Source organism: Thalassophryne amazonica, chromosome 11, assembly GCF_902500255.1.
Source record: "Thalassophryne amazonica chromosome 11, fThaAma1.1, whole genome shotgun sequence".
In the NCBI taxonomy this organism is placed as follows: Eukaryota; Metazoa; Chordata; class Actinopteri; order Batrachoidiformes; family Batrachoididae; genus Thalassophryne; species Thalassophryne amazonica.
Window position 1 is genome coordinate 7,015,838 of NC_047113.1, and position 27,389 is coordinate 7,043,226.

The following is a 27,389-nucleotide window of genomic DNA, read 5'->3' on the forward strand; positions in this document are numbered from 1 at the left end:
ATTTACATTTACCCTGATGGACTACCCTGCAGTGGGGAATAAGTTTCATTACACTAGAAGTCTTTCAGAAAGCGCTGTAACTAGGTTTAAGGATATGATTCCTTCTTTATGTTCTCTAATGTCATATACCAACACAGAGCAGAGTAGCTACCTAAACTCTGTAAGGGAGTTAGAGTATCTTGTCAATAGTTTTACATCCTCATTGAAGACAACTTTGGATGCTGTAGCTCCTCTGAAAAAGAGAGCTTTAAATCAGAAGTGTCTGACTCCGTGGTATAACTCACAAACTCGTAGCTTAAAGCAGATAACCCGTAAGTTGGAGAGGAAATGGCGTCTCACTAATTTAGAAGATCTTCACTTAGCCTGGAAAAAGAGTTTGTTGCTCTATAAGAAAGCCCTTCGTGAAGCTAGGACATCTTTCTACTCATCACTAATTGAAGAAAATAAGAACAACCCCAGGTTTCTTTTCAGCACTGTAGCCAGGCTGACAAAGAGTCAGAGCTCTATTGAGCTGAGTATTCCATTAACTTTAACTAGTAATGACTTCATGACTTTCTTTGCTAACAAAATTTTGACTATTAGAGAAAAAATTACTCATAACCATCCCAAAGATGTATCGTTATCTTTGGCTGCTTTCAGTGATGCCGGTATTTGGTTAGACTCTTTCTCTCCGATTGTTCTGTCTGAGTTATTTTCATTAGTTACTTCATCCAAACCATCAACATGCTTATTAGACCCCATTCCTGCCAGGCTGCTCAAGGAAGTCCTACCATTATTTAATGCTTCAATCTTAAATATGATCAATCTATCTTTGTTAGTTGGTTATGTACCACAGGCCTTTAAGGTGGCAGTAATTAAACCATTACTTAAAAAGCCATCACTTGACCCAGCTATCTTAGCTAATTATAGGCCAATCTCCAACCTTCCTTTTCTCTCAAAGATTCTTGAGAGGGTAGTTGTAAAACAGCTAACTGATCACCTGCAGAGGAATGGTCTATTTGAAGAGTTTCAGTCAGGTTTTAGAATTCATCATAGTACAGAAACAGCATTAGTGAAGGTTACAAATGATCTTCTTATGACTTCGGACAGTGGACTTATCTCTGTGCTTGTTCTGTTGGACCTCAGTGCTGCTTTTGATACTGTTGACCATAAAATTTTATTACAGAGATTAGAGCATGTCATAGGTATTAAAGGCATTGCGCTGCGGTGGTTTGAATCATATTTGTCTAATAGATTACAGTTTGTTCATGTAAATGGGGAATCTTCTTCACAGACTAAAGTTAATTATGGAGTTCCACAAGGTTCTGTGCTAGGACCAATTTTATTCACTTTATACATGCTTCCCTTGGGCAGTATTATTAGACGGTATTGCTTAAATTTTCATTGTTACGCAGATGATACCCAGCTTTATCTATCCATGAAGCCAGAGGATACGCACCAATTAGCTAAACTGCAGGATTGTCTTACAGACATAAAGACATGGATGACCTCTAATTTCCTGCTTTTAAACTCAGATAAAACTGAAGTTATTGTACTTGGCCCCACAAATCTTAGAAGCATGGTGTCTAACCAGATCGTTACTCTGGATGGCATTTCCCTGATCTCTAGTAATACTGTGAGAAATCTTGGAGTGATTTTTGATCAGGATATGTCATTCAAAGCGCATATTAAACAAATATGTAGGACTGCCTTTTTGCATTTACGCAATATCTCTAAAATCAGAAAGGTCTTGTCTCAGAGTGATGCTGAAAAACTAATTCATGCATTTGTTTCCTCTAGGCTGGACTATTGTAATTCATTATTATCAGGTTGTCCTAAAAGTTCCCTAAAAAGCCTTCAGTTGGTTCAGAATGCTGCAGCTAGAGTACTGACGGGGACTAGCAGGAGAGAGCATATCTCACCCGTGTTGGCCTCCCTTCATTGGCTTCCTGTTAATGCTAGAATAGAATTTAAAATTCTTCTTCTTACTTATAAGGTTTTGAATAATCAGGTCCCATCTTATCTTAGGGACCTCATAGTACCATATTACCCCATTAGAGCGCTTCGCTCTCAGACTGCGGGCTTACTTGTAGTTCCTAGGGTTTGTAAGAGTAGAATGGGAGGCAGAGCCTTCAGCTTTCAGGCTCCTCTCCTGTGGAACCAGCTCCCAATTCAGATCAGGGAGACAGATACCCTCTCTACTTTTAAGATTAGGCTTAAAACTTTCCTTTTCGCTAAGGCTTATAGTTAGGGCTGGATCGGGTGACCCTGGACCATCCCTTGGTTATGTTGCTTTAGACGTAGACTGTGTTTCATAATTATTGTATGGCCTTGCCTTGCAATGTGGAGCGCCTTGGGGCAACTGTTTGTTGTGATTTGGCGCTATACAAGAAAAAAGTTGATTGAAGTTGATTGATATACACACTCACATATATACCATAACCATTCGTAAAATTCAGGCGGCTTTCGATGGTTTTCAGTCGAGTGAGTATCCGAGAAACTGTTTAACAGCTGGGCATGTTCAAACTTGTCCTGTAACGCTTCCAACGGAGGTGTTTCTCTGTGGCGGAGTGAGTGGAGCTTATGACCACATGCTTAGCCTCTTTAAAATGACCCTGAAACATAACCCATTCTTCCACTCTCTTCCACACTTTTCCACGCTCTTCAATGCTTCCGTGGGTTTTTCTGAACTTCTTGTTTCATTGTTTCTTTTGTTTTGTTGTGTTTCATTTTGTTCTGTAACTTTTGTTCTTTGATGCACCTATTTTTAATAACTTTGAAGACATGAGTCGAGTACTCTGCATTTTGAATACAACTTGTGACCTTAGTTTTTCAAATTAAGAGCGAATTTGCTAATCTCCAATTTCTTCATTTTCCGCTCATTGTCAATTGTTTTTAATTTGTCTGTTGTGTGGGCCGCTGAAGAGGAGGTACTGCTGGCCCACCACCACAAGATGGCGCCCTGCTTGAAGTGCGGGCTTCAAGCACGAGAGGGCGTCGGAGCGACCGGGAGTGACAGCTGTCACCCATCATCCGTACCAGCTGTCACTCATCCACTACTCATCACCACCACCATAAAGGCCGGACTGCAACTCCACCTCCCCGCTGAGAAATCAGCTACCATTCAGGTAACTTCTCTGCTGAATCTTAATCGAGCATTAGTCTGATCTCTTTTGCAGCCGTTTTCCTGGGACGGATTCCTTGTCTGCTGTGTTGGCGTTTGGTGTGGACTGCGACGGCTTCGCCTCACACCCCAAACCAGATAAGTGGTTGTCTCAGGAGCTTTACGAGTGTGTGATTCGGAGGTGGAGGTTCTCCCTCCTAACTGAACACTGACTGTGGGATTACTGAGTGTGCGAACTCACACTCATCAGTACTGTTTCTGTTCTCTGCCAGCAGTACCGGGTCTGACTGCTGAAGACAGTGGCCACCTGGGGCGCAGGGCTTGGCAGCTCCGGTGTACTTCAGATCCGTTGATGGTGGAAGCTGTGTGGGATCCGGCTCTTCTCTGGCCAGACGTCTTCTATCTTCGAGCCTGCCCACACGTCACCTTGTGTATAATTGACATTCCACCATATTGTTATTGTCTGTACTTCGTCGTGCGATTCACAACATTAAATTGTTACTTTTTGGCTTATCCATTGTCCGTTCATTAACGCCCCCTGTTGTGGGTCCGTGTCACGACACTTTCACAACAGGATTTCTCGGCCAGCGTCATGGATCCCGAGGGGCGTCAACCATCGCTTGAACAGCCAATGGAAGAGCCAGGTGCACAGGTGCCAGCAGGAGGCATGTTAGGTGAGCTGCAGCACATCTTAACCGCTTTTACTGCTCTGTTGGACTTAGTTACCGAGCAGAGCATTATTCTCAATCGAAGGATGGAGGCTCTCACCGCCCAGGTGGAAGCGCATGCTCAGGGCGCTGCTGCAGCACCTCCTCCTGCTGACCGTATGTCAGAGACAGACATTCCACTGGACATTCAACGAACCCCCCTACCTTCCCCTGAAGCATACATAAGCCCTCCGGAGCCGTACGGAGGCTGTGTGGAGACGTGCGCGGACTTCTTAATGCAGTGCTCGCTCGTCTTTTCACAGCGTCCCGTCATGTACGCGTCAGACGCTAGCCGGGTGGCTTACGTTATAAATTTGCTTCGAGGAGAGGCACGCGCCTGGGCTACGGTGCTCTGGGAGCAGAATTCACGGCTCCTAACAATTTACTCTGAGTTTGTGAGGGACTTCCGACAGGTGTTCGACCACCCTCATAGAGGCGAGACCGCTTCAAGCGTGCTGCTGTCGATACGACAGGGGTGTCGAAGCGCAGCGAAGTATGCAGTCAACTTCCGCATTGCGGCAGCGCGAGCCGGCTGGAATGCTGTTGCGCTCCGCGCCGCCTTTGTAAACGGACTGTCTGTGGTCCTTAAGGAGCACCTGGTGGCGAAGGACGAGCCGCGGGATTTAGACGGGCTTATCGACCTGGTTATACGGTTAGACAACCGATTAACAGAACACTGACGGGAGCGAGGCGAAAGGCGTAGTCAGGCACAAGCCGTCCCTCTTACTCTTCCCCACGCTCCACAGCCAGGGCTCTCCACGTGATGACAGCTCCCCCTGCTGATGTTGCTATGGAAACGAGCAGGGCCAAAAAGCGATCAGATCAGAGACAAAGGAGGCTGATCCGTGGAGAGTGTTTTCTCTGCAGCTCAACCGAGCACACGCAGAGAGAATGCCCCAAACGGTCAAAACAGCAGCACTCGTCCTTAGAGACTGGGCTAAGGGTGGGTCACAACACCCACGCGGGGAGACCCCGACAATCTGCACGTATCCCAGTCACGATCCTGGATCTTAGGAATGCTTATCACCTGGTTCGGATCTGGGAGGGAGATGAGTGGAAGACGGAATTTAACACCCCGTTAGGTCACTTTGAGTACCTGGTCATGCCGTTCGGCCTCACCAATGCGCCCGCGACGTTCCAAGCGTTGGTTAATGACGTCTTGCGGGACATCCTGCATCGGTTTGTCTTCGTATATGTAGACGATATACTCATCTTTTCTCCGGATCCTGAGACCCATGTCAAGCATGTACGTCAGGTCCTACAGCGGTTGTTGGAGAACCGGCTGTTTGTGAAGGGCGAGAAGTGCGAGTTCCACCGCACTTCTTTGTCCTTCCTGGGGTTCATAATCTCCTCCAACTCTGTCGCCCCTGATCCGGCCAAGGTTGTGGCGGTGAGAGATTGGCCCCAACCAACAAACCGTAGGAAACTACAACAGTTCCTCGGTTTTGCAAATTTCTACCGGAGGTTCATCAAGGGCTACAGTCAGGTAGTTAGCCCCCTGACAGCCCTGACCTCCACAAAAGTCCCCTTCACCTGGTCAGATCGGTGCGAAGCCGCGTTTAGGGAGTTGAAATGCCGGTTCTCGACTGCACCGGTTCTGGTGCAGCCCGATCCCAATCGCCAGTTCGTAGTTGAAGTGGACGCCTCTGACTCAGGGATAGGAGCCATGCTATCCCAGAGCGGGGAGTCCGACAAGGTTCTCCATCCATGTTCCTACTTTTCCCGCAGGTTGACCCCAGCTGAACGGAACTACGACGTCGGTAATAGGGAACTTCTTGCGGTGAAGGAGGCTCTTGAGGAGTGGAGACACCTGTTGGAGGGAGCATCGGTACCATTTACGGTTTTCACGGACCATCGGAACCTGGAGTACATTCGGACCGCCAGGCGTCTGAACCCCAGACAAGCCCGCTGGTCGCTGTTCTTCTGGCGTTTTGACTTCCGGATCACCTACCGCCCCGGGACAAAAAACCAACGATCTGACGCCCTGTCCCGGGTGCATGAAGAGGAGGTCAGGACCGAGCTGTCAGACCCCCCTGAAACCATCATCCCCGAGTCCACTGTCGTGGCCACCCTTACCTGGGACGTGGAGAAGACCGTCCGGGAGGCCCTGACACGGAGCCCGGACCCCGGGACAGGTCCGAAAAACAAATTGTATGTCCCACCAGAGGCCAGGGCTGCGGTCCTTGACTTCTGTCACGGTTCCAAGCTCTCCTGTCATCCAGGGGTGCGAAGGACCGTAGCAGTGGTCCGGCAGCGCTTCTGGTGGGCGTCTATAGAAGCCGACTTCCGGGAGTATGTCCAGGCCTGCACCACCTGTGCCAGGGGCAAAGCCGACCACCACAAGGCCCAAGGCCTCCTCCAGCCTCTGCCCGTGCCTCATCGCCCCTGGTCTCACATTGGCCTGGACTTTGTCACGGGCCTCCCGCCGTCCCAGGGCATGACTTCCATCCTCACGATAGTGGACTGGTTCTCCAAGGCGGCCCACTTCGTGGCCCTCCCGAAGCTCGGAGACTGCAGACCTCCTGGTCCACCATGTCGTGCGTCTGCATGGGATTCCATCGGATCTTGTCTCGGATCATGGGCCTCAGTTCTCCTCCCAGGTCTGGAGGAGTTTCTGCAGGGAACTGGGGGCCACCGTCAGTCTCTCGTCTGGGTACTACCCCCAGACGAACGGGCAGGCAGAGCGAACGAACCAGGAAATGGAGCAGGCCCTCCGCTGCGTGACCTCCGCGCACCCGACAACCTGGAGTGACCATGTGGCCTGGATCGAGTACGCTCATAATAGCCAAGTTTCATCTGCCACCGGCGTCTCCCCGTTTGAGGTGTGTTTGGGGTACCAGCCCCATTGTTTCCGCTAGTGGAGGGAGAGGTCGGGGTGCCCCCGGTCCAGGCCCATCTGAGGAAGTGCCGTCGGGTGTGGTGTACCGCCCGCTCTGCCCTGCTCAGAGCCCGGACGAGGGCTAAGGCCCATGCAGACCACCGGCGTTCCCCGGCCCCTGCATACCAGCCCGGGCAGGAGGTCTGGCTATCCACAAAGGACATCCCCCTGCAGGTGGAATCCCAGAAGCTAAAGGACAGGTACATTGGACCATTTCCCATACTCAAAGTCCTCAGTCCGGCCGCAGTGAAGCTGGCAGCTTCAGCTTCACTGCCAACATTGTCATTTTAGCTGCCCATCACAGGATATTGGAGTTGAAAACAATGAATCTGAGTGCAAAGTGCAGATTGTCCACTTTAATTTGAGTATTTATAACAATTCCAGTGACTAGTACAGGAATTACAGCAAATTTTGGATGTTGCAAAGAGTAATGGGATAGCCTAACAGAATCCTAAATGATATGCTTGTTTTTAATACATGTTATAAATGCTTTGCAGTTAATAAATTCCCGAAGTCTGGAACCTGCAGACATTCCCAGATTCTGTCTTGGTGACACTCTGCCAAGTTTACACTCTTTGTTCTTAATTGTTTTACCTCCTGCAAATAAGACATGCTCCAGTGGATACAGGTCAAGTTTCTGACTTAAGTAATTTCAAAATACTCAATGTCTGTGCTTACACAAAGCTCTGAGTTGGTTTTGCTTATGCTTGAGGTCTTTATCCAACTGCACGGACAATTAGTTGTGAAGTATTTGGCTGAATGTCAGTAAATTTTAAACACTTCAGAATCCACACTGCTGCTCTTGTCAGCATTGGTGATGTGCTGGTCAGGTGGCCTGAAGCTTTCATTGTCTTTGTCAGAATGTCTTTTTTTTTCTTCTTCTTCTTATTGTTTTCACAGGCAAGCAGCCTCTGTAGGGCGATTCCACATGAGAAGATAAAAAAATTGGTAGATTTAAAAATTACTCAAAAATAACTGATGACTCATGCATTGTGTGCTTAAATACTTAAGCTTCAAAGACCAAATAGATTTTTTCCTGCCAGTCACCAGGAATTGGATATTTTGGGGCAAAATCACAGAATTTTGAATTTTACTCAAATTCTGAAAAATAAGATTATTGTAACTTTTTGTCCCACATTTTTAACAGTTAATTGCTGCAGCTTTTTCCATTGTTATTAGTCAGTAGGGGAGGGCACTGGCTATATCCACCCCACCCCCTGATCATGTGACTTCACTGCATTTGGCAGAAATTGTCATATTCGATGAGGGGTTTGGGGTTATGTCCCATACGACATATACAACTCCTGGCAAAAATTATGGAATCACCGGCCTCGGAGGATGTTCATTCAGTTGTTTAATTTTGTAGAAAAAAAGCAGATCACAGACATGACACAAAACTAAAGTCATTTCAAATGGCAACTTTCTGGCTTTAAGAAACACTATAAGAAATCAGGAAAAAAAATTGTGGCAGTCAGTAACGGTTACTTTTTTAGACCAGCAGAGGGAAAAAAATATGGACTCACTCAATTTGAGGAAAAAATTATGGAATCATGAAAAACAAAAGAACGCTCCAACACATCACTAGTATTTTGTTGCACCACCTCTGGCTTTTATAACAGCTTGCAGTCTCTGAGGCATGGACTTAATGAGTGACAAACAGTACTCTTCATCAGTCAGTCAGTAGATAAATAAATATGACAACAGTTGGTAGTATGACCAACAAAAAATCAGAACAAACATGGAAACAGATGATAAAATATATGACGTAGACACCAATATTGATGAAAGTATATTTGACTTGACTACAATTGGTTGTATTATATGGAAAAACAGTTAAATAGTGAAAAAATTACTGAAGATACCCTGTCACTCATACATATAAACATCCAAAGCTTGTACTGTAAAATGTCAAAAATAAAGGATTATTTAAACCAGTTTAAAAATAGATTCAGCATTGTTGCAATCACAGAATCTTGGCTTAAAGATGACCTCATGGCTGATGTTCAGATGGAGGGATATGAGCTATATTTTGTAAATAGAAGAGATAAAAAAAGGCGGAGGTATTGTTTTGTACATAAAAACAGATCTGACATGTAAATTGTAGAAGATTGACAGTAATAGATGATGTCACAGAAATTGTAACTGTGGAAATTGTACATGAAACATCTAAAAATATTCTAATCAGTTGTGTATACAGAGCACCAGACTCTTGTGTTGTGAAATTTAAAGATAAAATAATAGAATTATTCCATCAAATCAAAAACAAAACGCTCTTTATGTGTGGAGACTTTAATGTTAATGTGGAAAGCTCCAGTTGCCAAAGAGTAAGTGATTTTGTGAATTCAATGAATAGTTTGAGCTTATTCCCCTTGATAACAAAACCAAACAGAATTACATCGCAAAGTGCAACTGTAATTGACAATATATTCACAAATAGAACAGATGAAATTATTAAGAATGGGATCTTGATGACAGATCTTAGTGATCATTTACCAGTTTTTTTTCAATATTTAAAAATAAAAATAGGTACAAAAAAAATGGTTATAAACTTTAAAAGAAATAAGTCATTAAAAGCCTTAGAGGCATTAAATTATGCCTTAAAAATCAAAATTGGGAAGACGTTTATGTCGGTGATGTTAATGTAGCATGTAATTCATTTATGAAAATACTGATGAAATCATATAATAAAAATTGTAAATTAATAAAAACTAGTAAGAAAAGAGTGAATAAACCATGGCTGACTAAGGGAATAAAAAACGCCTGTGTAAAGAAAAACTATTTATATAGGTGCTTTTTAAAAATGCAAACAAAGGAAACAGAACACAGATACAAAAAATATAAAAATAAACTATTTGACAAGTGACAAAGTGACAAAGTTTTTTATTCGGCACACAAAATATTCAAATAGAAAAAAATGAACAATTCCACAAACAAACAGACAAAACTAGTGAGTCCGAAAGAGTGTGGGCTGAAGCAAAGCTTAGTGTGGGCTGAAGCAAAGCTTAGTGTGGGCTGAAGCAAAGCTTAAGCCCACACTTGACAATAATTAGGCAACAAAAAAAGATTATTATAGTGAACAATTAAATAAGAGTAAAGATAATATGAGGGCAACATGGGGAATTATAAAAAGTGTGATGGAAAGTGATGGAGTGAAATCAACTTTTCCAAATTACCTTGTCAAGGAAAATAAAAAGATATATGACATAAAAGAAGTTGTAAATGAGTTTAATGATTATTTTTCAAAGGTGGGATCAAGTCTGGTGGGAAATAAACCAATAGTAGAAGATAAATTAAATACAATTGTAAATACAGTCAATAGTATTTTCCTTGACAATGTGGAAAAAGATGAAATAAGGAATATTGTAAAAACTGTGTAAGCAAAAGATCAACTGATTATGAAGATTTAGACATGATGACTGTAAAAAGTATAATAGAAACTGTTATTGAACCATTCACTTACATTTGTAATCTGTCTCTGTCAACGAAATGAAAATTGCCAAGGTAGTCCCATTATATAAAAATGGAGACAAACATAACGTTTCAAATTACAGGCCAGTGTCATTGCTTCCACAGTTTTCTAAAATTATGTAAAAAGTTTTTGTGACAAGGTTGGATAAATTCATTGAGAAACATCATATTTTAAATAATGCTCTGTATGGATTCAGAACAAAACATTCGACAGCTATGGCAATTATGGATTAACAGAGAAAATATCAACAGCAGTAGATAATAAGGATTATTTTGTAAGTGTTTTTATTGACCTGAAAAAAGCTTTTGATGTTATCGATCATTCAAGATTGCTTCACAAGTTACAACAATATGGAATAAGAGGGATTACACATCAGTGGGTAAAAAGCTACTTAGAAAATAGAAAACAGTTTGTTCAAATAAATAATACTAAATCAGAATTGTGTAACATTATGTGTGGAGTACCACAAGGGTCGGTACTTGGACCCAAACTGTTTATTTTGTATATCAATGATTTTGTGAATGTATCTAATGTACTTGGTAGCATTTTATTTGCTGACGATACAACATTATTTTACTCTGGATCAGATATACAGGAAGTAGCACAAGTGATAAATACAGAGTTGGAAAAAGTTAAATATTGGTTTGATATAAACAGATTGTCACTTAATCTTAATAAAACAAATTTCATATTGTTTAATGACAGAGTAAAAAAAATGATGTGTCATTAAAAATAGATGGAATGGACATTCAAAGGGTAAAAGAAATGAAATTTTTAGGAGTTATGATTGATGAAGATTTTACATGGAAGTCACACATAAATTACATAAAAGGAAAAATAGCGAAAGCTATTGCTGTTTTGCATAAAGTTAAATATTCATTAAATAGTTATGGATTAATAACATTGTTCAATTCATTGACTGTTCCATATTTGACTTATTGTGTAGAAATCTGGGGATCAACATGTACAACTTATAAGCAACCTTTATTTATTTTGCAGAAAAGAGCTTTAAAAGTGATTAGCAACAGTCGTTTTAGAGACCCATCTAGTCCATTGTTCATTAAGTATAGGGTACTTAAATTTCATGATTTAGTTGATTTGAAATTATTACAAACAATGTACCAAGCGAATAACAATACCTTACCAATAAACATTCAAAATATGTTTGAAAAAAGAGTAAGTAGTTATAATTTGAAAGGCATAGAAGTCTTTAAAAAACCAAGATTCAGAACCAAGATAAAGGAACAGAGTATTGCAGTGAATGGTGTAAAATTATGGAACAACCTCAACAAAGAAATCAAAGAATCAAGGTCGCTTAAATTATTTAAAAAACATATTAAACTACAGTAGATGTATTTCATAAGTATGAAACTATGAAATAAGTCAGTGGGCTGTGACAAAGCCAAAAATGTAATCTGTTAATCATGTTTAGAATGTTTGAAGTTTAAAATGTAATCTGTTAGGGATGTAAACTTATAAATAATGGTTAAAATTATGAAATAAGTCAGTGGCATGTGACAAAGTCATAGAAATGTAATCTGTTAAATTATGTTGATTAATGATGATTGATATTGTAAGATTGTATTGTAAAAAAGGGGCAGAAAATATAAGACTTGTTCTTCCAGTCTGCTCCTTTTCATTCAAGGGTTTGTAAAGTTTTGTTATTTCTGCTATTCTGTTTTTGTTTATCTTTAAAATGAATGAAATAAATATTAAATAAAATAAATAAATAAATAAATCTGGCTCCAACTTTCTCTGATTGCTGTTGCCAGATCACCTTTGCAGGTTGGAGCCTTGTCATGGACCATTTTCTTCAACTTCCACCAAAGATTTTCAATTGGATTAAGATCCGGACTATTTGCAGGCCATGACATTGACCCTATGTGTCTTTTTGCAAGGAATGTTTTCACAGTTTTTGCTCTATGGCAAGATGCTTTATCATCTTGAAAAATGATTTCATCATCCCCAAACATCATTTCAATTGATGGGATAAGAAAAGTGTCCAAAATATCAATGTAAACTTGTGCATTTATTGATGATGTAATGACAGCCATCTCCCCAGTGCCTTTACCTGACATGCAGCCCCATATCATCAATGACTGTGGAAATTTACATGTTCTCTTCAGGCAGTCATCTTTAGAAATCTTATTGGAACGGCACCAAACAAAAGTTCCAGCATCATCACCTTGCCCAATGCAGATTCAAGATTCATCACTGAATATGACTTTCATCCAGTCATCCACAGTCCACGATTGCTTTTCCTTAGCCCATTGTAACCTTGTTTTTTTTCTGTTTAGGTGTTAATGTGGCTTTTGTTTAGCTTTTCTGTATGTAAATCCAATTTCCTTTAGGCGGTTTCTTACAGTCCGGTCACAGAAGTTGACTCTAGTTTCCTCCCATTCGTTCCTCATTTGTTTTGTTGTGCATTTTCGATTTTTTGAGACATATTGCTTTAAGTTTTCTGTCTTGACGCTTTGATCTCTTCCTTGGTCTACCAGTATGTTTGCCTTTAACAACCTTCCCATGTTGTTTGTATTTGGTCCAGAGTTTAGACACAGCTGACTGTGAACAACCAACATCTTTTGCAACATTGCGTGATGATTTACCCTCTTTTAAGAGTTTCATAATCCTCTCCTTTGTTTCAATTGACATCTCTTGTGTTGGAGCCATGATTCATGTCAGTCCACTTGGTGCAACAGTTCTCCAAGGTGTGATCACTCCTTTTTAGATGCAGACTAACGAGCAGATCTGATTTGATGCAGGTGTTAGTTTTGGGGATGAAAATTTACAGGGTGATTACATAATTTATTCCTCAGAATTGAGTGATTCCATATTTTTTTTCCCTCTGCTTGGTCTAAAAAAGTAACCGTTACTGACTGCCACAATTATTTTTCCTGATTTCTTATAGTGTTTCTTAAAGCCAGAAAGTTGCCATTTGAAATGACTTTAGTTTTGTGTCATGTCTGTGATCTGCTTTTTTTCTACAAAATTAAACAACTGAATGAACATCCTCCGAGGCCGATGATTTCATAAATTTTGCCAGGGGTTGTATAAAGAGCTGTTCTGGAAGGCAGAATTCACGTTGTGGATCAAGCTGCAGCTGGTGGAAATAACCGCACATGTGAGTCAATGCGCGTTCACACGCACTGATCAATTTACTCCTCTGATATATTAAAACACTTATATTTATTCCCCCTTTTGAGTCTGTTATAAATCTTTAAATATATACAGTGAGGAAAATAAGTATTGTAATGAAAGACGTGCGGACGGGTCCGCGCGTCGGCTCGCAGCCGCCGCGACGCTCCGCCACAGGAAAAACACCTCTGTTGGAAGCCTTAAGGACAAGTTGGAACACGTCCAGCTGTTAAACAATTTCTCATATACTCACTCCACTGAAAGCCATCAGAAGCCGCCTGGATTTTAGAAATGGTTATCAACACGGAGGTGTTTTTCCTGTGCCGCCGCTCCGCGTCGGCTGCGTCCCGACGCGCGGACCCGTCCGCACGTCTTTCATTAAAAAAATCTCCTTTAACAGTGGAATATCCGGATAAAATGCTGAAACCGACTTCTTCTGAAACTTCTCTGTTCTCTCACGACGTCCTGGATCAATAGAGCCTGAAATGTGGAGGTTTTCAGCTTGAAACAGGCTGATGACGCCGCCTGAGAGCGCAGCGCGACGTCTCGCACTGTCGGAAGTCCTTAAAGCGACAGTATCACCTCAAAATCTCTCATCAGCCGTTAAAATTTTCACTGAAAACCAGCTTCATTTTTCGAACCATGTCCACTTCGATGTGTCTCACAGGTTTAGAAAAAATTTTGATCAAACAACGCGCCAGTCTCACAGCAACTTCTCAGACAAAGGAATTCCGACGAGGGGCTGGACGACTCCTCCCACAAGGAGTGCTCACAGGCGAATGACGTCACCGACAGGCGTGGAAAAACTCACGCATGCGCACGAGGGTTCATGCATGTCTGATGTAAAAACATATGAATGAAATCCATATAGTTTTTGAAAAAATAAAAAGGACCTATACTTTATGGACAGTCCTCGTATGTACAGCATTATGATCAGTTGACTTTTTGCTTTTACATGTGCTGACTACGATAATAATTTCCCTATCATCAACTGTGCCAAGAAACGTGTATGGATTTCTGTCAATTAATTGCTGATTCACCCATGTAGTGTGTGGAATGTCAGATGCCAAATCTGGCCCAATATTAGCAAAAAATGTATTAAAACTGTTCACCACTTGGTTCATGTCATATTCATCTTTATTATGATAAGTAAAGTATGTTGGGTAGTTCTTTGCTTTGGGTTTATTTGTTAAAATACTATTCAGTATTTTCCATGTTTCCTTTATGTTTTTTATCGTTTAGTATTTTTCCAAAGTATGATTTTTTTACAGTTCCGCATAATGGTTGTTAATAGCGCTTATAGCGCTTATATTTAATCTCTGCCTCTCTTGATTTACTTCTGATAAACTCTCTATAAAACATATTTTTCATCTTACATGCCTTTTGCAGCCCTTTTGTTATTCATGGATGAGCCTTATATTTATTATTTGCACTGCATTGTATAATTGGACAATTTTTGTTGTATATATCGAGAAATATGTTTTCGGCATATGCTAAATTAGCATCATTCTCCATATGAATGGAATTCCATTCCTGCGAACATAAATCATTTTTTTTAAGGCGATAATAGCTTCTTCAGATTAGCTTCTTCAATATTGTATTTTCTCATTACATTTTTTATTCAAATTTAATCAGTTACTATTAAAATTGGTAAGTGGTCACTAATATCATTGATCAATAAACCACTTATTGTTTTGGTATCAGTATCATTTGTAAGTATATTATCAATGAGAGTAGCTGACTGAGAAATTCTTGAAGGCCTAATAATTTTTGGATATAAATTTAAGCTGTACAAGGTATTAATGAAATCCTCTGTCTTTTTATGCTGATATGGATTTAATATTTATACCTCCACAGACAAATATTCATTTATTATCCATCTGTGAAAAATATTTCTCAATCAAATTTTGAAATTCTTCAATATTTGATCCCGGAGCTCTATAAATACAGCTAATAATCATATTTTTACCTTTTCCCATAAATATTTCAATTGTAATACATTCCAGAAGATTTTCTAAGGCCATTGTCACTTGATCTTTAATTTTGTATTTAAGCATTTTATCTACATACAATGCTACTCCGCCTCCTCTATTATGTCTACTCAGATGATTAAATTCATAACCCTCCAATTATTAATTTAAATCGTCAGCATCAGCAAGCCACGTTTCCATTATAGCAATTATACTAAAAGGTTGGCAGAATTGTTTGAGATAATCTTTAACAGTCCCAGCAGAAGACTGCCCCTCCCTGAGCCTGGTTCTGCTGGAGGTTTCTTCCTGTTAAAAGGGAGTTTTTCCTTCCCACTGTCGCCAAGTGCTTGCTCACAGAGGGTCGTTTTGTCCGTTGGGGTTTTTCCATAATTATTGTATGGCTTTGCCTTAAAATATGAAGCGCCTTGGGGCAACTGTTTGTTGTGATTTGGCGCTATATAAATAAAACTGATTTGATTTGATTTATTGTATTGTTCCTCTGTGTAATACTGACAATTACTATTCGCAGAAGAAAAAAGTGATTATCCAGGTCTATCTCATATTCCAAATCTTGTATATGATGTTCAGTGTACTGAAAAGGCTGTAATTCCTGCACAGAAGTAAATTCAAAAGAATCAGTTGTCATCATAACATAGAAAAGAAAATTTCACAAACCAAAGAAAACAGAAACCAAAGAAAACAGTTAACTTTAAACTCACTACCTGCTGTAAACACATACATACTATGGAAATCATTGCCCCTAATTGATTATACCCATGTTCTTTTGACAACACAGACTTAACCATTACTAAACCCAAACAAATACCCGTCACTTAAATCTTTCCAATTCTGAAAGCTCTCTTATCACTATAACTTTGGCGTTTACCGAGCCCGCACGCTCGGTAAGTGCATCGGAGGCATTGACAGCAATCGCAGTGATGCTGACCGGTGCCACGACCGGCCCGCCTGATGAGGACGCAGAACACAATGTGCTGTTAAAAAAACAAAAGAAGAAGCATGCAAAATTGCACAAAAAAAAATCTGCGAAACTGCAAGGCCGCGAAAGGTGAACCGCGTTATAGCAAGAGACCACTGTAGTTGCAAATGTACCAGAGACAATACTGGAATTTATCGGTTATCTGTAACTTCTGATACATTTTTGGGTGGTTTATCGGTTTATCTTTATCAAAGATAACTTTTCAGTTATTTGATTATCTGTTATTGAAGTAAATTTTTTGGTTATCTGTGCCCACCACTGGTCATAAGTATAATAAAAATATAAAAGTCAAAGCAATAGTGTGCAGGTACGCCATAAGTATAATACAACTGCTGTAAATCATCACGTTTATGGCCAGTTTTCTTTAGACCAGTCAGATGATGAATACATAAATATTTCCAAGTCACTGAATATGTACTAAACCTCATTTACATCAGTGTTGAAGAAAAACAAACAGTATAGTACTGTATGCAGTCTGTTACACTCAAAAATGTCAAATGTTTTTTTTTCTTTTTTTTGTTTAATTCTTCACTGCTCCACTCTATGAAGCTGTGAGTGGTCATGCAACAGACAAAATTTGCACTCTGCAATATGTCTCAAATTACATCCACAGAAGCCTGTAACTTCTTTAGGGTTCTCTGTGTGTCTTGATGGCTTTCCTCACTTCTTCTCCTTCTTGCACAGACACTCACTTTTAGAGAATTGCCTCCTGGAGACAACTTTACTGTACTGTTTGTGTTTCTTAAAGACTGATTGGTAAATGTTCATGTATCATCCCCTGCCTTGTCACAAGAAAACTGGCTGTAAAAGTGATTATTCAATTGTGTTCTTCTTCAGGGTGTGTATACCTATGCACAGCCTATGCACACCGTTATTTTGTAACAAACACCAAATATGTGAGACATGCTTAGAGTTCTTGGCAAAACTCTATTGTTCCTGCGTTAATGGTAAATGTCCATGGGGTGGCAATATTGCTCCATTTCAAGAACTTTGAGTATAGGCTGCTGTGGGACACCAGCAATGACAACCAACCTGTTGCTTATATTAGCAGAGAACCAACATCATGTTTTGTTTTCTCATTTGTACTTTTGGTTTATTCTGATATGATGCTGCACTTTATAAATATAAATGTTTTCTTTTCTTGCACCTTGTGTGCGTTACATGGTGCAATTCCCTTCAACAAAGTGGTCAAATAAGGGCTACCATCTGTGGGTTTTGTTGGCCCAATCCACATGTGCATTTGTTGTGATTCACACACTCTAATAACGTGCTGTCGTCTCGTCCTTGTAGGTATGTTTCAGCGCTCACCACGCCAGCTCGCCTGTCTCCGGTGGAATTCCACTATCCCCCACTCCCGCCCCAGGTGCCCACTTTCCAGATCACATCGCCCAACACAAGCCACGCCCTCTCTCTGCTCCCCGCTGCCGCCTCCTACCAGAGAGATGACAGCCAGCCTTTGCTACGATGCCCTGATGTATGAAGACACACTTTCAGATGCATACACCACTAAATTAAGAGCTTAGAATAATTTGTTGCATGTTCTATTACATATCATTGGAGGAGTGGCGTGATGTAATGAGTTGTGAGTTTTAAATATGATTGCTCAAACATCAATTTTGGCAAAACATGACTGTGATGATGGGATTCAGAAGCATGCCAGATCAGACCATTACTAAGTTTAAGAAATACGTATGTTCCTACTAGCTTGGCTAGAGGGGATTCCTCATTGGCTGACCTGGTAAACCATTGGTTTGATGAGAGAAGTCTTGTGTTCAAATCCCATCAAAAGCCACAAAGATATAGTCCTGCCTTAAATATAGATGCACAGCTCAACTATAATGCCGTTCAAACCCATGGCTAAATTATGCACCCATTCCAAGGATTTTCCGATTTAGATATCGACAGCTGATCTATACCCCATTATTACAATTATTCTAATTATCAATGGCTTATTGAAGCCTCAGTCACACCGAGATAAGACTACGCTAACAAGAAGCCACTTGCTGCAGTGAGATACTATACTTGGCACCAGCTACAGTATACAACTACATAAAATGCAGACTTACACACCTCTGTGGCTTCTTTAAAGCCAGTCACCAAATTTTATAGTGGCAGGAGTCACAGCACGTATTTTGAACATGTCCAGAATAAGCTCTGCGACTGATTTTCACCCCACGCCACATCGGCAAAATCTCTTTGTTTCAGTGACAGTTGAGAAAATGTTGAACAATGTAAATCCCACTGTTCCAGCATTCCTACTTAAACTAATATTTAAAAGAATAACAACAAATTATGTGAAATGATGCCAACATGGACCAGAATTGGAGGTTTGCTGGTTGTCAGCTCTACTGGTCATAATCCAAAATTTAAGAGATGAATATGTAGTAGTTTCTACAAAGACACTGATGGAAATTTTTCCAGACCCACAATCTCACTGATTCCTTCATTGACTCCAGTAGGTCTATGCTAATTGTAAGGAATGTAAAAACCATAGGAGGTACAGTATCGTAAGTCTTGGAAAGGAAAGTTAAATTGTCTTTACAGAATGGTGAGTACTATTATTGCCTCTACTGGTGGTTGGCTCTCACTGCGGTATTGTATCACTTCCTGTTCCGGAGCACAGCGGTGTTTTTCTGTATCTGTTAGCTGTTTAATCTGCGCAGTTAGATTGATCTAGTTATCTAGATTACGATTTGTTTCCCAGTGTAATCTTTATGTGCCTTAACTAAAGCACTCCTTCTGCTGAATCACCTCTAAATTATTTACACATTATTCACTTTGCGTGTTTTTAGGAATCCGCTAGCTTAGCGTAGCTACTAGCTCTTAGCCGATTTAGCATGGCGGCTTCTCCTGTCTCTCCCGCACTTTTCTGCTCTGGGTGTGAAATGTTTAGTTATTCCTCGGCCTCCTTTAGCAGTAACGGTACTTGTAATAAGTGTAGCTTATTCGTAGCTTTGGAGGCCAGGCTGAGACTTGGCTCCGCACCGTGGAAAATTCTACAGCTAGCCAGGCCCCTGTAGTCGGTGCGGGCCAAGGTAGCTTAGCCGCCGTTAGTTCCCCCCTGGCAGATCCCGAGCAGCCGGGAAAGCAGGCTGACTGGGTGACTGTGAGGAGGAAGCGTAGCCCTAAAGAGAAGCCCCGTGTACACCGCCAACCCGTTCACATCTCTAACCGTTTTTCCCCACTCGACGACACACCCGCCGAGGATCAAACTCTGGTTATTGGCGACTCTGTTTTGAGAAATGTGAAGTTAGCGACACCAGCAACCATGGTCAATTGTCTTCCGGGGGCCAGAGCAGGCGACATTGAAGGAAATTTGAAACTGCTGGCTAAGGCTAAGCGTAACTGCAAAAACAATGTCGGACTCTGTAGTTTTCTCTGGGCCCCTCCCCAATCGGACCGGGAGTGACATGTTTAGCCGCATGTTCTCCTTGAATTGCTGGCTGTCTGAGTGGTGTCCAAAAAATGAGGTGGGCTTCATAGATAATTGGCAAAGCTTCTGGGGAAAACCTGGTCTTGTTAGGAGAGACGGCATCCATCCCACTTTGGATGGAGCAGCTCTCATTTCTAGAAATCTGGCCAATTTTCTTAAATCCTCCAAACTGTGACTATCCAGGGTTGGGACCAGGAAGCAGAGTTGTAGTCTTACACACCTCTCTGCAGCTTCTCTCCCCCTGCCATCCCCTCATTACCCCATCCCTGTAGAGACGGTGCCTGCTCCCAGACTACCAATAACCAGCAAAAATCTATTTAAGCATAAAAATTCAAAAAGAAAAAATAATATAGCACCTTCAACTGCACCACAGACTAAAACAGTTAAATGTGGTCTATTAAACATTAGGTCTCTCTCTTCTATGTCCCTGTGGGTAAATGATATAATAATTGATCAACATATTGATTTATTCTGCCTAACAGAAACCTGGTTACAGCAGGATGAATATGTTAGTTTAAATGAGTCAACACCCCCGAGTCACACTAACTGTCAGAATGCTCGTAGCACGGGCCGGGGCGGAGGATTAGCAGCAATCTTCCATTCCAGCTTATTAATTAATCAAAAACCCAGACAGAGCTTTAATTCATTTGAAAGCTTGTCTCTTAGTCTTGTCCATCCAAATTGGAAGTCCCAAAAAACAGTTTTATTTGTTATTATCTATCGTCCACCTGGTCGTTACTGTGAGTTTCTCTGTGAATTTTCAGACCTTTTGTCTGACTTAGTGCTTAGCTCAGATAAGATAATTATAGTGGGCGATTTTAACATCCACACAGATGCTGAGAATGACAGCCTCAACACTGCATTTAATCTATTATTAGACTCTATTGGCTTTGCTCAAAAAGTAAATGAGTCCACCCACCACTTTAATCATATCTTAGATCTTGTTCTGACTTATGGTATGGAAATAGAAGACTTAACAGTATTCCCTGAAAACTCCCTTCTGTCTGATCATTTCTTAATAACATTTACATTTACTCTGATGGACTACCCAGCAGTGGGGAATAAGTTTCATTACACTAGAAGTCTTTCAGAAAGCACTGTAACTAGGTTTAAGGATATGATTCCTTCTTTATGTTCTCTAATGCCATATACCAACACAGTGCAGAGTAGCTACCTAAACTCTGTAAGTGAGATAGAGTATCTCGTCAATAGTTTTACATCCTCATTGAAGACAACTTTGGCTGCTGTAGCTCCTCTGAAAAAGAGAGCTTTAAATCAGAAGTGTCTGACTCCGTGGTATAACTCACAAACTCGTAGCTTAAAGCAGATAACCCGTAAGTTGGAGAGGAAATGGCGTCTCACTAATTTAGAAGATCTTCACTTAGCCTGGAAAAAGAGTCTGTTGCTCTATAAAAAAGCCCTCCGTAAAGCTAGGACATCTTTCTACTCATCACTAATTGAAGAAAATAAGAACAACCCCAGGTTTCTTTTCAGCACTGTAGCCAGGCTGACAAAGAGTCAGAGCTCTATTGAGCTGAGTATTCCATTAACTTTAACTAGTAATGACTTCATGACTTTCTTTGCTAACAAAATTTTAACTATTAGAGAAAAAAATTACTCATAACCATCCCAAAGACGTATCGTTATCTTTGGCTGCTTTCAGTGATGCCGGTATTTGGTTAGACTCTTTCTCTCCGATTGTTCTGTCTGAGTTATTTTCATTAGTTACTTCATCCAAACCATCAACATGTTTATTAGACCCCATTCCTACCAGTCTGCTCAAGGAAGCCCTACCATTATTTAATGCTTCGATCTTAAATATGATCAATCTATCTTTGTTAGTTGGCTATGTACCACAGGCTTTTAAGGTGGCAGTAATTAAACCATTACTTAAAAAGCCATCACTTGACCCAGCTATCTTAGCTAATTATAGGCCAATCTCCAACCTTCCTTTTCTCTCAAAAATTCTTGAAAGGGTAGTTGTAAAACAGCTAACTGATCATCTGCAGAGGAATGGTCTATTTGAAGAGTTTCAGTCAGGTTTTAGAATTCATCATAGTACAGAAATAGCATTAGTGAAGGTTACAAATGATCTTCTTATGGCCTCGGACAGTGGACTCATCTCTGTGCTTGTTCTGTTAGACCTCAGTGCTGCTTTTGATACTGTTGACCATAAAATTTTATTACAGAGATTAGAGCATGCCATAGGTATTAAAGGCACTGCGCTGCGGTGGTTTGAATCATATTTGTCTAATAGATTACAATTTGTTCATGTAAATGGGGAATCTTCTTCACAGACTAAAGTTAATTATGGAGTTCCACAAGGTTCTGTGCTAGGACCAATTTTATTCACTTTATACATGCTTCCCTTAGGCAGTATTATTAGACGGCATTGCTTAAATTTTCATTGTTACGCAGATGATACCCAGCTTTATCTATCCATGAAGCCAGAGGACACACACCAATTAGCTAAACTGCAGGATTGTCTTACAGACATAAAGACATGGATGACCTCTAATTTCCTGCTTTTAAACTCAGATAAAACTGAAGTTATTGTACTTGGCCCCACAAATCTTAGAAACATGGTGTCTAACCAGATCCTTACTCTGGATGGCATTACCCTGACCTCTAGTAATACTGTGAGAAATCTTGGAGTCATTTTTGATCAGGATATGTCATTCAAAGCGCATATTAAACAAATATGTAGGACTGCTTTTTTGCATTTACGCAATATCTCTAAAATCAGAAAGGTCTTGTCTCAGAGTGATGCTGAAAAACTAATTCATGCATTTATTTCCTCTAGGCTGGACTATTGTAATTCATTATTATCAGGTTGTCCTAAAAGTTCCCTAAAAAGCCTTCAGTTAATTCAAAATGCTGCAGCTAGAGTACTGACGGGGACTAGAAGGAGAGAGCATATCTCACCCATATTGGCCTCTCTTCATTGGCTTCCTGTTAATTCTAGAATAGAATTTAAAATTCTTCTTCTTAGTTATAAGGTTTTGAATAATCAGGTCCCATCTTATCTTAGGGACCTCGTAGTACCATATCACCCCAATAGAGCGCTTCGCTCTCAGACTGCAGGCTTACTTGTAGTTCCTAGGGTTTGTAAGAGTAGAATGGGAGGCAGAGCCTTCAGCTTTCAGGCTCCTCTCCTGTGGAACCAGCTCCCAATTCAGATCAGGGAGACAGACACCCTCTCTACTTTTAAGATTAGGCTTAAAACTTTCCTTTTTGCTAAAGCTTATAGTTAGGGCTGGATCAGGTGACCCTGAACCATCCCTTAGTTATGCTGCTATAGACGTAGACTGCTGGGGGGTTCCCATGATGCACTGTTTCTTTCTCTTTTTGCTCTGTATGCACCACTCTGCATTTAATCATTAGTGATCGATCTCTGCTCCCCTCCACAGCATGTCTTTTTCCTGGTTCTCTCCCTCAGCCCCAACCAGTCCCAGCAGAAGACTGCCCCTCCCTGAGCCTGGTTCTGCTGGAGGTTTCTTCCTGTTAAAAGGGAGTTTTTCCTTCCCACTGTAGCAAAGTGCTTGCTCACAGGGGGTCGTTTTGACCGCTGGGGTTTTACATAATTATTGTATGGCCTTGCCTTACAATATAAAGCGCCTTGGGGCAACTGTTTGTTGTGATTTGGCGCTATATAAAAAAATTGATTGAATTGAATTGAATTGAAACTGGAAAAAGGCTTTGCAAACAATGAGAAGTGGAAGTGAAAGTTCAAAAAAAATTTATTTTGTCTGACTAGTCACCAGTAACAAACTTGTAAAATTCTGTCTTAAAAGTTGTGTCAGTGGACAGGTGTTGCTGTGACCTACAGGCAGTGAACATAACATATGATCGATCACAGACCTCTAATAGTGCAGCAGATAACAGAATATTTACAGATCAATCCTTCAAATAGTGATAGAAAAGCACCAAATTTGGCAATATTACACCTTAGATATTACTCTTTTGAAAAAAACGATGGGCTACTTGAATTCCAATAGGCGTCCACATAGCAGCTACTGAAGAATTACATAGGGGTCAAAATATAAAAATGCTCCAGTCATATTGAAAATTATACCACATTATTTGTCTGATTGTAAAGATTCCAAAAATGTATAGTTTGGACTATCTATGACTGAATTCTATAGAGTTATGGGGTAAAAACAGCAAGAATGGTGACAAAGCTCAGTTTCAGTTTGTACAGGGGTCAAAAGTTAAAGTTGCTCCAATTTTGTTCAAAGGTGATGCAAATTATTGATTGAGGAATAGTTTGCATCATGTATCATATCATATCATAGAATTCAATGGACGTCAACATTATTTGACCTTTAGAGACCAAGCATTCAACACAGTCAAAACTATCCATTTATTAATCTAAGTAGCTCAATCAACAATTTGCACCATTTTTTTCTAAAGTTGGGGCAGCTTTAACTTTTGGCCCCTGTGCAATCTGAAATTGACCTTTGTCACCATTCTTAAGCTTTTTACTGTTGTGAAGGTGTAGGAACACGGACCCACAACAGGGGGCGCTAAATGAACAGACAATGGATAAGCCAAACAGTAACAATTTAATGTTGTGAAGTGCACAACGGAATACAGACAAACACAGTTTTGGTACCACAGACAATTAAATGTTGAGTGACGTGTGGGCAGGCTTGAGGATAGGAGACGTCCGTCTAGAACCGAGCCGGATCCCACACAGCCCTCACCACCAATGGATCTGAAGAACACCGCAGCCACCAAGTCCTGGAGCCCCAGGTGGCCACCATCTCCAGCTGTCAGACCGGGTACTGCTGGCAGAGAACAGAAACAGTTTAGATGAGTGTGAGTTCGCACACTCAGTAATTCCACCGTCTGTGTTCTTTTGGGAGGGAGCACCTCCACCTCCAATCACACTCTCGTGCAGCTCCTGTCTAACCACTTATCTGACTTCCTCTTCGTGCACCCGGGACAGGGCCGGTATGTGATCTGAAAGTCAAAACGCCCGAACAACAGTGACCAGCGGGCTTGCCTGGGGTTCAGATGCTTGGCGGTCCGGATGTACTCCAGGTTCTGTTGTCAGTGAAAACCGTGAATGGCTCTGAAGCTCCCTCCAACAGGTGTCTCCACTCCTCCAGAGCCTCCTTCACCGCAAGAAGTTCCCGATTGCCGACGTCATAGTTCCTTTCAGCCGGGGTCAACCTGCGGGAAAAATAGGCACAAGGGTGGAGAACCTTGTCGGACTCCCTGCTCTGGGACAGCACAGCTCCTATCCCTGAGTCAGAGGCGTCCACTTCGACTATAAACTGGCGACTTGGATCGGGCTGCACCAGAACTGGTGCAGTCGAGAACCGGCGTTTCAACTCCCTAAACGCGGCTTCGCACTGATCCGACCAGGTGAAGAGGACTTTTGTGGAGGTCAGGGCTGTCAGGGGGCTAACCACCTGACTATAGCCCTTGATGAACCTCCGGTAAAAATTAGCAAAACCGAGGAACTGTTTGTTACGGTTTGTTGGTTGGGGCCAGTCTCTCACCGCCGCTACCTTGGCCGGATCGGGTGCAACAGAGTTTGAGGAGATGATGAACCCCAGGAAGGACAAAAAACTACGGTGGAACTCGCACTTCGCGCCCTTCACAAACAGCCGGTTCTCCAGCAACCGCTACAGGACCTGACATACATGCGTAACATGAGTCTCAGGATCCGGGGAAAAGATGAGTATATCGTCTAGATACACGAAGACAAACCGATGCAGGAAGTCCCGCAAGACATCATTTACCAAAGCTTGGAACATCGCGGGGGCATTTGTGAGGCCGAACGGCATGACCAGGTACTCAAAGTGACCTAACGGGGTGTTGAATGCCGTCTTCCATTCGTCTACCTGCTTGAACTCCCTCACAAATCCAGTATACGTCATTAGGAGCCGTGAATTCTGCTCCCAGAGCGCCGTAGCCCAGGCGCGTGCCTCTCCTTGAAGCAAATTTATTACGTAAGCCACCCGGCTGGCGTCTGACTCGTACATGACGGGACACTGTGAAAAGACGAGCGAGCACTGCATTTAGAAGTCCGCACACGTCTCGACACAGCCTCTGTACGGCTCCGGAGGGCTTATGTATGCTTCAGGGGATGGTGGGGGGGTTCGTTGAATGACCAGCGGAATGTCTGTCTCAGGCCTCCGGTCAGCGGGAGGAGGTGCTGCAGCGCCCTGAGCCTGCGCTTCCACCCGGGCGGTGAGAGCTTCCATCCTCCGATTATGAATCACATTCTGCTCGGTGACTAAGTCCAGCCGAGCAGTGAAAGTGGTCAAGATTTGCTGCAGCTCACCTAACACGCCTCCTGCTGACGCCTGTTCACCTCGTCCTTCCATTTGCTGTTCAAGCGATGGTTGTTGCCCCTCGGGATCCATGACGCTGGCCGAGAAATCCTGTTGTGAAGGTGTAGGAACACGGACCCACAACAGGGGGCGCTAAATGAACGGACAATGGATAAGCCAAACAGTAACAATTTAATGTTGTGAAGTGCACAACGGAATACAGACAAACACAGTTTTGGTACCACAGACAATTAAATGTTGAGTGACGTGTGGGCAGGCTTGAGGATAGGAGACGTCCGTCTAGAACCGAGCCGGATCCCACACAGCCCTCACCGCCAACGGATCTGAAGAACACCGGAGCCGCCAAGTCCTGGAGCCCCAGGTGGCCACCATCTCCAGCTGTCAGACCGGGTACTGCTGGCAGAGAACAGAAACAGTTTAGATGAGTGTGAGTTCGCACACTCAGTAATTCCACCGTCTGTGTTCTTTTGGGAGGGAGCACCTCCACCTCCAATCACACTCTCGTGCAGCTCCTGTCTAACCACTTATCTGGTTGGGGTGTGAAGCGAAGCCGTCGCTGATCACACCAAACGCCAATCCCACAGATAAGGCAAACACCACAGGAAAACGGCTGCAAAGAAGTTCAGACTATTACTCAATGTTTTACTTCAGCAGAGAAAATTACCTCCAAGGTAGCTGATTTCTCGGTGGGGAGGTGGAGTTGCAGTCCGGCCTTTATGGTGGTGGTGGTATGATGTGAATGAGTGACAGCTGGTGCTGATGACAGGTGACAGCTGTCACTCCCGGTTGCTATGACGCCCTCTAGTGCTTGAAGCCCGCACTTCAAGCAGGGCGCCATCTGGTGGTGGTGGGCCAGCAGTACCTCCTCTTCAGCGGCCCACACAACATTTACCCCATAACTCCATAGCATTCAGTCATAGTTCAAACTATACCCTTTTGCAATCTTTATAGTCAGACAAATAATACTTTTCAATATGATTGGAACATTTTTACATTTTAAACCTTGTGTAATTCTTCAATTGACTCCTACATGGCCGCCTATTGAAAATTCAAGTGGCCCGTCGTTTTTTTTTTTTTTGTTTTTTCAAAAGAGCAATGTCTAAGGAGGATTTGTGCTGGATTTGGTGCTTGTATCACCATGTGAAGTATTGTTTCAGTTATTTGCTGCACTAGACATTTCAAAGCTGTAAAACCCCTCACTACACAGTTTATACACTTTCTCAATCAGGCATGAACATTTTCTCCTCTTTTCTCTCGTGTGTAAACACTCTCAAAGTTCAAACCTTAGTAGGAAAATAATACCAAACTGTTTTCAGGCCCAAACATTTGTTTGAGAAATAAAAATAGAAAGTTTTCCTATAAATACACTCAACAAAAATATAAACGCAA

The 27,389-nt window shown here is 41.9% G+C and overlaps 1 protein-coding gene across 1 annotated transcript in view; it reads left to right on the plus strand.

The window, feature by feature from the left end:
* Positions 1-27,389, plus strand: part of LOC117520008 (pro-neuregulin-2, membrane-bound isoform-like) — a 447,661-nt gene that overhangs the window by 414,209 nt on the left and 6,063 nt on the right. The window contains exon 12 of the mRNA XM_034181302.1: positions 17,550-17,733. Within this exon, the coding sequence (XP_034037193.1) occupies positions 17,550-17,733 (184 nt within the window). The remainder of the gene's footprint in view (positions 1-17,549; positions 17,734-27,389) is intronic.